Source organism: Engystomops pustulosus, chromosome 2 (assembly GCF_040894005.1).
Source record: "Engystomops pustulosus chromosome 2, aEngPut4.maternal, whole genome shotgun sequence".
Lineage (NCBI taxonomy): Eukaryota > Metazoa > Chordata > Amphibia > Anura > Leptodactylidae > Engystomops > Engystomops pustulosus.
This window is the reverse complement of record NC_092412.1, coordinates 38529956-38545181: the sequence shown is the minus strand read 5'-3', so window position 1 is coordinate 38545181 and position 15226 is coordinate 38529956. Positions and strand designations below refer to the sequence as shown.

The 15226-nt window shown below is 41.1% G+C and overlaps 1 protein-coding gene across 3 annotated transcripts in view; it reads right to left on the bottom strand.

The window, feature by feature from the left end:
* TNFRSF19 (TNF receptor superfamily member 19) overlaps window positions 1-15226 on the bottom strand; it is a 49558-nt gene that overhangs the window by 15988 nt on the left and 18344 nt on the right. For all 3 annotated transcript variants that reach the window (XR_011853033.1, XM_072134303.1, XM_072134304.1), the window contains 2 exons: window positions 12299-12477; window positions 8151-8236 (listed from right to left, as the gene is read on the bottom strand). Coding sequence is in view for 2 of the 3 variants with exons in the window: in XM_072134303.1 (XP_071990404.1) it covers window positions 8151-8236; window positions 12299-12477 (265 nt within the window). In the remaining variant the exon portion in view is untranslated. The remainder of the gene's footprint in view (window positions 1-8150; window positions 8237-12298; window positions 12478-15226) is intronic.

Here is a 15226-nt window from a genome sequence, read left to right as displayed (position 1 = left end):
AACCATACACTTACACACTTTGTACATCTAAAGGGTGGCCTGCAAATACAATTTCAATTAGGAGAGTTAATTCCTTCCTGACCCATGTCTATGGCCTCTCACCTAGCTCCCATACTGCACTCAGGAGATTCAAGGACAGCCTTGTGTACACGAGGGTGTCTACTCCTTTCGGTGTTTATCCCCCATCATGTCACTATGCTTCTTGAAAGTCAGACATTGATATAGAGGGATCTGCCTTACTTAAAGGCAAAATCAACCATGATAAACTTTCTCATAGATCCAGGCACCGTCACTGTGGTAATCTACTTATATTTGTTATCCATGGCCTCCTCTCTTCTAAAACCAACTTTAAAAAATATTCTAATCAGTCGGACGGGCTCTGGGGCAATTATCAGAGTCCCTCCGTGCTGTAGTTTTATAGGGTGTTACACGGTCTCCCCCTTCTGCTGTTATCTCACACAGTTGGAGGGGGAAGTGCTCTTCACAGTGTAACAGCCTGTAAAGCTACAGCATGGAGGGGCACTGGTAACAACCCGCAGAGCACTTCTGGCTCATTGGCATACTTTAAAAAGTTGATTTTAGAAGGAAGGAGATCATGGATAACAAGTATAAGGAGATTACCACAGTCACGGTGCCTGGATCTATGAGTAAGTGTCCCTGGTTTATCATTATCATCATTAGCATATTCCTTACTCAGAATCCGCAAGGTGTTGAGGTGACCTCTGAAGGTAATCTCCATAGGAGAATGATTCCCTTCCCATGCCACAGTAAGTCGCCCAAGTCAGAGTTGGATTTTGGTTCTTCTTTTCATATTTTTGTACGCATCATAAAGTGGAGCACAGAAATTATTTGGAGCTTTTATAAATATGAGTAACATATGAGATCCAAGAAATTTTTTTTTAATTTTCACAACTGGTAACTGGAAATGTGCTGCACACAGCCCCGGCGGCTCTCACCCTCCTACCTAGGAGCGGGTTATGAATGCTTGGCACACACATTGTTTGGCTTGACATTACATTTATGCCTTTTGTAATTAGATAAATACACACAGCTGAACGGGTCACGGAGGCACAATGAGGCTCTTTAAAACATTCTCTCTTTCAACAAAGAATACAGCAATTGTTTTAGACTCGGAGGGAAGATCAGACATCCAGTGTAATGTGACTCCTCAAACACAAGAGATTGTACGAGCCGAGAAGCTATTCATGTAGAAAGCGGGTACAGGAGACACTCTCATGCACCTCTCATGTGTTGGATGCACAATTGCTCAAGTGGCCGTGTGAGGTTTACCCAGGAACAAAGCCATTTATTTTTACTGTGGAGGAATGTGGAGACGGACATGTTAGCGGTGGGCTCCACTCCATCTTCTTTACATCCAATGGTCTAAGCAACAAAGCACAGCATGTCCCAGGCAAAAAGGGAGAGAACCCCCCTCGGTCCAATAATGGATGATGACTAACCTACTAAATTATAGGAAGCGCTCGGGTAAATGACAGGCAGAGAAGGCGGCTATGAAAGAACAATTCAACCTTAAAGCAAGAATAACAATGTGGTTAGGAAGTTAAAAAAAATCTAATGTCATATTTTTTACTTCCTACTGGCCAAATAAAACCAAGACTTGGCAATAATTTATTGGGGGAGATTTATAAATCTTTTTGCACCAGAAAAGTGGAGGGATTTGCACCTGAAATACTATGCGCCACACTTAACTAAAGTTTTGTACCATTTTTAGGCAGTTTTCCCAACTCGTCCAAACAAAGGGCGTGTCCTATGTAACTAGGGGGTGTGACTGGTCAAATAAAATCTCATGTGCGCTAGAAAATTCAATATTGTGTCGCAGCAAACTAGACCAACTAATAGGAGCTGCCAATGTAGGACTCGCCAGTCTCATGCCGCACCAGATTAATCATCCAGCATCAGGCACAGGGATTAGTCTCTCGCAGCAGAGATCTTTCTAGTTCTACTCCGCACTTGTCTAAAGACCCGCACATTAATACATCTCCTCCATTGTGTTGGGTGGCGAAAATAATTCTTCCAGTGTAAAATTATGGTGGAAAGAAGTAGAGACTCCAACATGTCTAGTCATTGTTCTTCAAGTAGATAATTCTCCATGATAAGTTGCCTGCGGTGTCTTAAATTGGACATCTTGCCTAATTCCCCTATATACATGCAACCAGATATTTTGATTCTAGGTGACTAATCCTTTTATCACATTTCATGGTCGGCTGAACCTCAAAATTGTCAGGTTTGGTCAATAAAAATAATCTAATGTCCACGGTCAGCCTTTCTCTACTTTCCGCATTCAGTTTGGTTGCACCCACCGAGGGGCATGGGCAAATTGGTGTCCCCTCATGCAAGTACTAGTCAGTTGGACTAAACATAGGGTCCTCAAGTGTAGTGGTCCTCAACCATTTTGCAACCAGAGACCGGTAGGGTACATAGGGGGGGGGGGGGGGGGATCAGCGGTGGTGGCCAGATGTCAGGAGGTGGTTAGATTGTGGTGGTTAACTGAGATGCCAAATGAGAAAGATGAGGTAGGAGAAGCCACTGAAATGAGGAGTGGTGATGGTCCCCAAGCCCTGGCAATGGTGCTTCTTCTCCTCACACCTACCACTGCCCACAGCAGTATGGGACCGGTGACTGACGATGTGGTGGGTAAGTCTGGCAGCACCGATACGTCATCCCCGGCCTGGCATTGGGCTACTGATGGTTGGGGGAAGACTGCTCTAGTGGGAGCTGCTATGACAGAATAAAGGGCCAGATTTAAAATAAGGACTCAAAGCCCAATTGAAGCCAAAGCCATTTGGATAGATGATATCCATTGTTGTCACATTACAGCAGCTAAATTCTGCAACCAATTATTTTGTTAAAAAAAAATGTGAAAATTCTATACGTATATTTCGTGTGCAAGTATAAAGGGGGCACAGCCCTCCAAAAGTTTTCCTAAAGTTTAGGAGATCAGCCAGCAGAATAAGCCGTAACCGAGACTGTCTGTGCTGCACAAATAATACTTCCATGTGTACGATAGAGGGATAAGAGAGGCAGCAGACTCTGAAATTGATGGCTTGAAAGTATAACATTCTTCTAACCAAGAACTTTGATCACTCTGTGATATGTTAAAACCTAAACACACACATCAGTTCCCCCCATCTGGATGGTGTTTTCAGCAGCCCTCGCTGTCACAAATGATTTAGGGACGGGGATGTTAACTAAATAACTAATGGGCGGGTGTTCAGGATGACTAATAATTTTAATCTAGAAACTGCTGTGTCGGATTCCGCTCCACAATTGCTCATCAGTACTAATAATAAAGAAAAGACCCCTTTAAATACACACCTATTACTTGCGTAAAAATATGTAGGTCCCCTTGGTTGTTAAAGTAATTCTGGTGTTCCTATCCTGATAAGTAATTAGGAGACTTATAGAGAAGAAGTTTACAGATATTTTTGTCAATATTGCAGGACGGTGCATAGGATTTTAATTTAAACTACCACTCAAACAGTTGTAGGACAAGTGCCCGGACTTGTAAAGGGAAGTAGGCCCCTTTGGTTGTCGGAACATGGGTGGTACTGATATTCTGATTTGCAATTAGGAGATTTATACAGATTTTATGGTCAATATTGCAGGAGGGTTAAAGAGGACTTGAATTAAATAGTGACTTTTCCAGGGACTAGAATAATCTGGCCAAATCTGGGTCCTCAATTGCAATAACAGATGGAACCTTCATCAGATGTGGCACTTTTTGAAAGAAATCTACCGTACTTTTTCCACTCATGGACACCTAATTCAAAACTAAAACCTTGTTGCATGTGTACAAGTAATGTATGGCTGTTATTCCTCAAATCCAAAGACAACTTACAAAAAGATAGGTGAATTTCTTAAAGGGCCTCAAATGTCAGTGGAATATGTAGAATATGTCATATAATGATATTTCACGTATCTAAGCACACACCAGCAAGTAAATTCCATAAATAGTCGAAAAAAGGGTGAAATGCCATATTTCTTCTACCCAATGTAAACAAGGAATGTGTTCTGTCAATCGGGGATTTCTCAAGCTTCACTGTAAAAGACTCTTATCTCCCATTACTGATAAGTGGAGCAGTATGCGCCCTGTGCAAACATATACTCTCTGCCAGTTCTTTCAATACTTGAAAAATTACCCAATGGATTTAAGGTCTCTGCTTCTTTAAAAGCACAGAAACCATAGCAACATCATTGTAATCCCTACTAGAAAAACTATGTTTAAGGGGATATTCTCTTCACAGATTTGTAGGACCCACATCTATGTCAGCAAGTGAGAAAGCTTGCAATTGTGAGCTCGGGATTTTGACCTTCAGAGTGATGAGGAATAAGCAATCCCAAAAATTCTGAAGGTCTTTCAGTGGATCAGTGTCTCTGTGATGTATCTGTGCTCTTTGCTTCTTCCCCTTACAAGAAAACCTTTAAAAAAAAATTTTTGTCAAAAAAAAAAGGAGTCATCGAACTTGTCGTCCTCTGATCATGAAATTCTTATAAGGTTCCTCATGACAGCTTTATTTTACTCTAGATGATGGACAATGCTGGATAAATTTGGTGCTTCTTAAAGTTTAACACTTCTGCCCTAAGATGTCCCCATACTTCCCCCCTTACACCCAAAAGAGCAATCATTTTTGTGAAATTTATAAAATAGCTTCACTGAACCAACTCGCAAGTGCTGGGAACCCCAGAGATGGCTCAGTTGTGGTTCATCATACTTTTCTCTATGTAAGTATTAGTGTTTATTCAATTAAGGCACCAGACAGAGATACTACAGGTGTCTCAGATTTAGGCCAAAGGTCCATAAGGTACTGTGGGTAGTTTGGTGTCCAAAATTGCCATAAAAAGGTCTGCTTTACCTGATCTAGAGAAAAGTCTGCAGTACCCTACGATCCCAGGAGAACATGATGTAAAGTCGTCCCTCCATCCCAGGAGAACATGATGTAAAGTCATCCCTCCATCTCAGGAGAACATGATGTATACTTAACCCTCCATCCCAGGAGAACATGATGTAAAGTCATCCCTCCATCCCAGGAGAACATGATGTATACTTAACCCTCCATCCCAGGAGAACATGATGTAAAGTCATCCCTCCATCCCAGGAGAACATGATGTATACTTGGTCCTCCATCCCAGGAGAACATGATGTAAAGTCGACCCTTTATCCCAGGAGAACATGATGTATACTTGACCCTCCATCCCAGGAGAACATGATGTATACTCGACCCTCCATCCCAGGAGAACATGATGTATACTCGACCCTCCATCCCAGGAGAACATGATGTATACTCGATCCTCCATCCCAGGAGAACATGATCTATACTCGATCCTCCATCCCAGGAGAACATGATGTATACTCGACCCTTTATCCCAGTAGAACATGATGTAAAGTCGACCTTCCATCCTAGGAGAACACGATGCATACTCAACCCTCCATCCCTAGAGAACACGATGTAAAGTCGACCCTCCATCCCAGGAGAACATGATGTAAAGTTACACCATCAACATAGCATATAGAACATAACATACAGTACAATAGTTAATGAAATGAGTCTAAAGCTCGATAAAGGTTCTTATGGGTCGAAACCTATCTGCTATTTTTGTTGGAGGAAAATATCCAAAAGCAGAAAACAAGAAAATAAATGTCGATCCACTCCTTCAGAAAAAAAAAATATTTTTTTAATTTACCGTCAAATGGTTTACAAAAATTAATTTCAAAAATTATTTCACCAAAAACCCCCAGCGCCCATGGTGTCAGACTTTAACTCTCAGACTCTCGTGTTTCTACAAGGAGGTCTCTTCCATCCCTCCTCCAGTGGAGGGTAAATGTTTAAACCAGTTTCTGTTTTCAAATATCTGAAAAAACCAGGCAGCGAATAAAAGGAAGACGGGAGATTTATTGCCAGCTGGGTAATAATCAACTGCTACTAGTTCTTAGAATTTCTGATCAAAGTCTTAATAAACTCGCTACACTCTATAAGCCTTTAGCACAGGAAGTTCATGCCCCTTACAAGTGTTCACAGGCAAACAAAACACTTGCCAAAGTATCTCAGTGTTACAAAAGACTTTGTTAATTTATGGGGGCCCCACAGGCATTAACACTTTCATTTGCCACCAAAGCACTTGAAGAGGGCTTACAAATATTTGCCTCTCCCTTATAGACTACTTGGGTTTTAAAGGTTGAAATCTAATCTGTGTGCGCCCTCCTGCAATATACACATACATCTGCTGGAGAACAAGTTACTTTCAATGCTCCGATCAGAGCTTTCTCGAAAAATATTTCACAAGCGAGATCTAAGCTGCCGGCTATAGGGGTGAGCCAATTTATCAACTCATGGCTGCTTGGATCAACAATGGCTCCAGCTAGAGTCAACACAGAACGGGACAAGATGTTTTAATATGATGCAGGATTACTCTGACAGTCGTCCATTAAAAAGAGAAAAAAAAAAAGTCGGCACTGTCGGGAAGTGACGCAGCCGTGTTAATAATAAATATTTGGTTTTGAAGGATTTGAGGATAATTTTGGCTCAAAACGGCTAAATATGCTAAATCAAAAATTGTATTAAAAATTATTTTGATTGCCAAATAAAATTATGAACTATTCCGATTCCAAGTCAATAAAATACCAATCCATATCAAGCCTATTGAGCTGAATGAAGGTCTACATTGGATTTCTACTTTTTACTAGAAATCTGGAGGTTTTGTGTCAGAATTATAATCTCTATTAAAAAGCATAAGCAAAAGCAAGAAGAAGAATAAGGAAATGTTTCCACAATTTGCAGTCAGTTTTCAACTTTTTGATCCTCAGTTTCTCATTTTTTTGGTTTTTTTTCAATTCCGGCATTGTTTTTTTAGGTTTATTTTAACTTTTTCTGTTGTTCGGTAAAAACGACACTTGTAATAACTGTAACATACGTGTGTAAATATCAAATGTATATTTATAGTTTTAATTATCTTAAAGTATATATTTTTCTTTTTTATAATTGCTTTGTTTCATCATTTGTACAAGCTGTAAAATAATTTTTATAAAAATTGCTAGTTTGACTTGAGTAAGCTAATTTTTTTACATACATGATCAATTTTGTTATCCATTGTAGTGTGTACATTGTGTCTTTTAGTGATGGCTTACTAAACTTGCCTAAGGAAGTGCCATAAAGGCTAAACATGGCATAGCTGGAGAACCTCATTAGGCCCCTGGCTGATAAGACAACCCTTTGGCACCCTTAATTTGCAGCAAGGTAGTGGTGGCTGAGGGTTAACCAAACGACAGGAGGAGTTTAACCGCAGTTTCACTACTAAGATTATGTGGTCAAATTTACCACTGCATATTAGGGGTTAAATGAGCAGGATTCATAAATGCTACTCGGTTTGTACCATACATGTTGCAGGTCCAAAAGGGAGAAGCAGGACTCATTTTGATGGTATTCCCAGAACCTTGCTAGAACCTGGAGTCCTGCTCCTCCCTTCATGCCCTGTACAAGGTATAACTCAATGAATCAGCTGAGACTAGAGGGTTCCTTTAAAACTAGGAACCAGCATCCAAAGCTCATACTTCAATCATTTTTCATATAACAAACCACAAAATTATAGGGATTAACCGAATACATCAAGCAATAATACCTGTTATACCGATGCCATATGCCTGTCTGCGCTAAAGCCAAAATCAGAACTTCATATTCACATTGTGGTGAACAAACATTTCTCTGAAGTGGAAAAGTAGCTTTTCAATCCGGAAGATCACAAAAGTAAAATGCTGCAAATATCAATTCTTTCCAAACTTTCAACAATGTAGACACAAGGTCAAAAATAGAAGTCTAGACCTTGTGCTTACAAATCCAATGTACAAGAGTGATCCAAGTGGAGTTTCTTGGGACCACCACATACTTTTATACTGAAGGGTGGGCCCCATCCACCCCCAGGATATAGACCCTACTAGCATCCCAACTTTATTGTCTTCTGGGCCCACCGGAAGATCATGCCAATTTTTTCATTCATTTTCAGTACATGGGGGATAACAGAGGAACAATGTAACACTCGGTTCTTAGGATGCCCCTTCTTTTACACTGTCTTACAAAAATTGACTAATCCAACCAAAAATCAAGACTTCCAGCCAAAGTCAATGAAGTGATACTTACACTGTGGCTCATATGTAGGTGGGGGATCCCCACAGGGAACACATTCCATGTCTTGAAATCCACCGAGCTTTGTCTTCCTATAGAACCTGTAACATACAAAGCACATCTTCGTGATTCTAGATTGGGTTTCTGAGGATTTCACTCCTCCATCTTTCATCTAGTTTTTGTACCAATTATGCTAGTTAAAACACACTACTTTTAGGTGAACAATACTGGCTAAGAGGCTTCAGGGAGACTTATCTCCTATCCAATGTAGCATCTAAACCAACCCCAACATCTCTAAACTGACATCTCCACGACGTCTGTAATGTCTTGCATTGGATCGACCACCCTAATCCGTTTTTTCACCTTAGCACAAATAGATTATAGATGTATACTTCATTCATTAGTGGAGTAAGATTTATGACCACGCATGATGTGTGCATTGCTGGGAAACTAAGCCTAATATGAGCCGTATATGTGATGACATACAACCTCCAAGGGGGAACTCATGTGGTGACTGTATGACAAATGATTTTCTATCAGATCAGTTGTAGGTGATGAAGAAGTTGAGATGAAATGCCTTGGAATTTGGGATGCGAATGTTGATTAGTATGTTCTAATGAACAAGTTGGTGTCAAATGTATTGGGATGCACATATTGGGTCGTATGTCCTAAGGATATTCTATACGCTAAAGGGGGGGGGGGCTTTATGTATCAGGGCTTCTGCGCCAGGACATTGTCGTAGAAGTCCTGAAATAATCACAAATGCTAGCTTATTGCTCGCATTTAGGATTATTAGGTGGCGGAGGGGACTAACACGGATCATTCCCGTTCCCGACTTTTCATACGTTGCAGCTGAAGACTTTTCACATGTAAATGCTGCACAGCCACTCGCCGGATACATCAAGGTCAATACCACCCTAAGGCCTCACTGCATCCTCACATGTTTTCTCCTAAATAGAACAAGAACCTAAAGATGTTCTCAGTTACCCTGCGAGGGTGGCTCCGTAGCGTGAGATCACCGTGCAGCGTGTAAAAACAATTGCTGCATTCCTGACAACATGGCTGCTCCGAGTTGCTTCAGTCGGGCATGGTCAATGCAACTTTGGAATCACAACAGAGAAGTCTGTGGACTCAACCAAGCAGAGTGGAACAAATACTTTAGGAACGTATGAAGACAATCATAACCAGAAAAGTCCGCAAAGAGCTGAAAACTGATCCACAGCAGTGAGAGCGGGGAACAAGCGTGCCAAAAAATAAATGAGATTTCATAGTATGGTGAAGGAATGTGAGCAGAGACCGGCTACGATACATGTGATGCCCCTACTGCACAATTTTTTTTTTGAGCAATTTGTCAGGTCAAGCAGAAGCACAAGTCCAACTTAATTACACTTGTAAATTTTTCTCATCAAGGTTTTGTAATATTCACTGCATTGCTTTAAAGGGATTGTCCACTGGAGACAATTTTCTAACTATAATCATATCACAGGCTTTACTATTTTTAATCTTAAAAAAGTGTGCTTCTCTCTGGGTGCACGAATACTAAACTAGTTAGGAGCCGCACAAAAGAATAAGTTCAGAGCAATAAGAACAAAAATGATTAGTGCATGTGCAAAAATTTGAAACAAAATGGTGCTAAGATCATGGCCAAGGATGACAATTTTCCCGACGTGTTACCCGAATATTTCCGATTTGCGCCGATTTTCCCTGTATTGCCCCGGGATTTTGGCGCACGCGATCGGATTTTGGCGCATCGGCGCCGGCATGCACGCAACGGAAATCGGGGGGTGTGGCCGAACGGAAACCCGACGGATTCGGAAAAACTGCCGCATTTTTAAAAAAAAATGTGTCGCGAAAATTGCACTTACCTTCACCAGGTATAGGCCGGTGAATTTCAGGGCATTCCAGCGGGCCTCGGGGAACTTCAGCACAGAAGCGCCACCTGGTGGATGGCGGAGGAACTACCTTAGTGAATCGCCGGAAGACCCGAATCCACCGCAGAGAACGCGCCACTGGATCGCGAATGGACCGGGTAAGTAAATCTGCCCCAATGTCAATCAAAAGCATCCCTCATGCACCACAAAAATAATTTACATAAAGTTTGTAAATCTATTTATCTAGTTGTCCTAGTGTCAATAAAGTACACGGTCAAGGGTAAGCACTAGATCAATGTGGAGGGGAAGGTACTTTTTTGTATTTGCATCCAAAAATTGGATTACCCCTTTTGTGGAAATATATGCCCGTCTACTCAAATTTCCTTTATGAGGCATCTGAAAACATTGTTTCTTAACCTAGAACACAGCAGAAATACTCATAGGTGAAGACCTTAGAGACTGCTATGTGCCATAGACATAAACAATATTAAAATGCCTATTTTGCCGACATCTTCCAATACAACCATCTTGCACACGTTCATCATTTAGCAATGAGGAGAACCACGTTGATATCTCCCAAGAACATAATTATCTATAATCAAATCCAACTTTTTTCCAGCCATTTGATATTTAGGGGGAATGCATAGGCCCTCCTACACAAGGATTGGTAGACGAGTCCTATGAAAGGTTTCCCAAATGTGTACAGGCACCATCATAAAATTGTAGCCAGGAGGCAAAAGTAGGGATTGAAGACTACAGATTTGATGATCATCCCACCTGAAAAAGTTGCATCTAACTGTACAAAATTCCTCATCATTACAGTATGAGTAGTCAGATCTCTGATAATACCGCCTCCTGTTCGTCTCTATTTAATGATACCCTCAGGCAGTGCCGGCTCGGCAGTATAAGAGAGGCCTAAACATGTTTGTTCCAACACAAAGAAAGATGGAATTAAGGATTCAGGACAAGTTCTTTGCTTTAATTGAGAGTTCCCTTTTTTAATTCATTAGAAAAATATTTCACCCCTCTCGACTGTTAAGAGGGGTGAGGGTCTGTAGTGTCCTACCATGTAGGGAATTCATTTCATAAAGACAGACCTCTGTAGTGGGCCATTGAAATACAGAAGGGCTAATGAGCAGCAACCGAGCCCCGTCTAAGCTGAATTTAATTGATCTACGCTTGTCAAAATAAAGTGAAGGACGATCACTCCTGAGAAGAAAAAAACGGGAGGACTGGCAAGAAAATGGTTTGATATCCAAGAAGACTGATCCTTTGGGGGGAAAAAAAGTGTCCAACTATGTATTAGTTTAACGAGTTTGTTGTTAGTTTCATCGAATTATGATTGATCTGCCCATATTTATTTCTATAGTGGACCTACAGCCATGGGCGCTGGGCTGCATGAATATTATAGCCCCTACAAGTCTAGAATCACTTCCTTCATATGGTACTAGAATCAGCTTCTCGCAGAATGGAGGTTACGTCCCTTCTGACTGCTTTCAATCTGCAGCTTCAGGACCTGTAGAGGTCCTGAAATGGCTCTTGTGTACATGTCTATTAAATTTGGCAAGTGGTCCTCAGCCATCTAAAAAACTTCAGGCTACCGCCAAACCCCCTGTATTATAATACACTACTGGAGCTACCACCTCTCCTGGCAAATATTTTGTAAAGTGGACTCATGTATATTAAAATATACCCCATTTTTGTGAAGCCACACTCCCTTCTGGAAATAAGAAAGCAGAAGAAATTTCTAAAACACATTGTAAATTTGGTGCCCAACATGTAGGCCCAATTGGCTCTTTTTCTTCGAAAAGTAAATCTATGCAATTTCTTATTGAAGTGTATAAATTGGTAAAGAATTTAGGGTGATACTAGGCTATTCTCCTATGTATTAGTACCGGCGGTCCCCTACTTTAGAACACCCGACTTACAGATGACCCCTAGTTACAAACGGGCCTCGATTAAGCTTTATTATAAGTTCTGGTTCTTATGACAATCCAATATTTTCAAAATCCAGTTGTCACAGAGACCAAAAAAATTCTGCCTGGGGTCACAATTATAAAATTTACAGTTCCGACTTACATACAAATTCAAGTTAAGAACAAACCTACAGAACCTATCCTGTACGTAACCTGGGGACTGCCTGTATTAAGTCCCAGTTGTATTGACCAGCCAAGGAACCTATAGATGACATCCATGGATCTCTTTGTTGGTACTTAGCACATACTTAAGACTTTGGTGTCTCCAACAATAGACATGAGCCAGAGGGTATATAATATAAAACATATTTCCTACCCGGGTAAACATTCTCCACACACGGCGTTCAGCGTTGGCGTGCAGTTTGTCTTCTGGTACCGGTTGACGGATGCACAGTCTAGGCAAGTCTTGCATTTCTGGAAACCCCAGTCTTCCTTGAACCTATTTGGTCGACAGGGTAAACAATGTGCATCTTCCCCATATCCGAATCCGCATTCCTAAAAAGGAAAAGCCATGGCAGTCAAAAGAAGGAATTCTCTCTGTTATTAGGGACCTATTATTATCTGTAATAAATATTAAACTTCTTCAAGTTCCATATTGGCCTTAGAGAGGACCTTTTGACCACACACACAGGACGTAAAACACAAGCCTGACCCCATTCTAACACCAATATTTTGCTAGATGAAGATGTTCCTTCAAAAACTCAAGTGTGATGTAGTGAGGCTCCTTCTCTGTCCTCAGTTTACTGCTATGTCAGACTTCAGTCCACAAGGACGTCCCGCCTTGCATATGGAAAGTTTTAAAACTTATGAAAATGAAAAAAAATGTTGCCTTCAGCTTAAACCACATTGTTATCCTCACCGACAAACCAAAATTACTACAGTTCTTAAGTTAGAACAACCATCTAAGGGAGCGGTTGATCAACTTTTATTGTGTTTTTTTTTAATTTTAGAAGAATACATCAGAACTTTTAGCCTAAAAAAAAAAAAAAGCTACTGTAATAAACATATAGAAAACAAAGCAGCAAAGATTATTTGACTAACCTATAAAGAAAATAATGTCAGGCCACAACATTTTCCACCTACAAATTGTGGAATTTTGCAGCCAAAATTCTCCCATCCACAGGAAAGTGTAATTTAGGGGTCTGACCACCGGGACCCCTGTTGATCATAAGAATGGGGATCTCATTCCCCATTATAATGGCATTGCATCGGAGAGTGAGCCTAGTTTCTCTGCCTTAGAATATAAATATTGGAAATATTCTTCTAAAGTGGAACAATATTTTTATTTTTTTAACTTTCTCCCTGAACTGCCTTTTTTTTATATAAAGGACATCTACCACCAGGATCAAGGATTTAAAGCCAAGCTCACAGACATGCTGGTGGGGTCTGCTCTTCTTTAAGCATCCTACGTCCAATTTTTTGCATAAAAATTATGCAAATGTATCTGAGGGGCTCTAGGCTCCATTAACACCTATAGGGCCCCTCATGCTCATTTGCATAATTTACTTTTTTTTTTAAACCAGGGAATAAGATGCTAAAAGAAGAGCATATCCTGCAAGAGTGGGCACACGCCAGTATGTCAGTGTGCTTGGCTTACAATCCTTGATCCTGATGGTATATGTCCTTTAAGCTGTAGTAATTTTTGGGTTGTCCTTTAGTAACAGGAAACGGGAAGCCCCTATTCTCAAGACCAGTGGAGGTCCCAGAAGCCCATCAATTTTAAGGTATCTGTAGAAATCCAACCGGCCACATAAATTTCTGCAGTACAGGAGATCCCCTACTTAAGGACACACGACTTATAGGCGACCCCTATTTAAAGAAGGACCCCTCTGCTCACTGTGACCTTTGGTGAAGCTCCTTGGATGCTTTATTATAGTTCCAGACTGCAATGATCAGCTGTCTGTAATGAAGATTTATTGATAATCCCTGGTCCAAATACAGCAAAAAATTTGAAACTCCAATTGTCATTGGGTCTGGATCTATAATTATTAAATATACTGTTTAGACTTGCATACAAATTCAACTTAAGAACAAACCTATGGACCTATCTTGTACATAACCCGGGGACCGCCTGTACATAACAAGGGGTGCCAGGAAATGTCCCATGTGAACTGGTGTAGGCAGGTGGTGCTGCATACATATTGGCATACAATAAGGAGTGGGGGGTGGGGGGGGGCAGCGATTAATTGGCCATCTCTCTAGATGAAGTTAGTAGATCCAGCGTCTTAATGATCACAGTTCTGATCAGAAACAAAGAGTCTTGCCGCAGCTTGCAGCGAGTTTTTCAAGGCTAATAATCTCCCTTACTCCTATAGGCAAAAGCTAGCCCTCCGCTGTGTCTGAGAAAGCAGGGGCCATTTGAATGATAAAGGGTTTTTTTTATTTCGAGGGCTCCCACTGCTGCATTATCAGCAGCTTATGGCCGGGCTCGCTGAGGTATCTGTGTCCTAATGAAGTCAGCCATGTGAATGAGCAGGAGCCGGGGAGACGTTCACACGCAGGCAATTCCACTTCACCAGTGTGAATAGAGACCATTGCCAAACACATGTCATGGGGTGCCGGCCCCCTCACAGCACGGCTCATCGAGCGCCACAAAGAGGTAAACACTCAGATCATCAGCGTGCGAAAAAAGATCCAAGAAGTAAATATATGTTCTGTCCCATATGCATGTCATGTCAAAATAATGCCAAAACAAGCTATATAGATAAATGTTAGTGTAGTGTGTTGTTTTAGGGACCCGCGCAGGTGCATCCTCGGCAGCGAAAAGAGTTACCAGCACAGTAACACTTACTGGATTTAAAGGAAATCTATCATCAAAATCCATCATGATAAACCGGGACTGTGGTAATCTTTTTATATTTGTCACCATGGCCTCCTTTCTTCTAAAATATACTTTTATAAACATGCTAATGAGCCTAAAGGGTTGTTACCAGAGCCCCTCTGTACTGCAGCATCACAGGCTGTCTCCCCTTTCCACCTGCTCCCTCAGCACATCCGCCTCCCCCTGCCTGCTGTAATCTCACACAATGGAGGGGGAAGTCCTCCTGCACAATGTAACAGCCTCTGAAGCTTAAGCATGGAGGCGCTCTGGTAACAATCTGGCTCATTAGCATAATTTTAAAAGTTGAATGTAGAAGGAAGGAGACAATGGATAACAAGAAGATTACCACAGTCACGGTGCCTGGATCTATGAGGAAGTTTCCCTGGTATATCATGCTTAATTTTTATGGTAGATTTCCTTTAA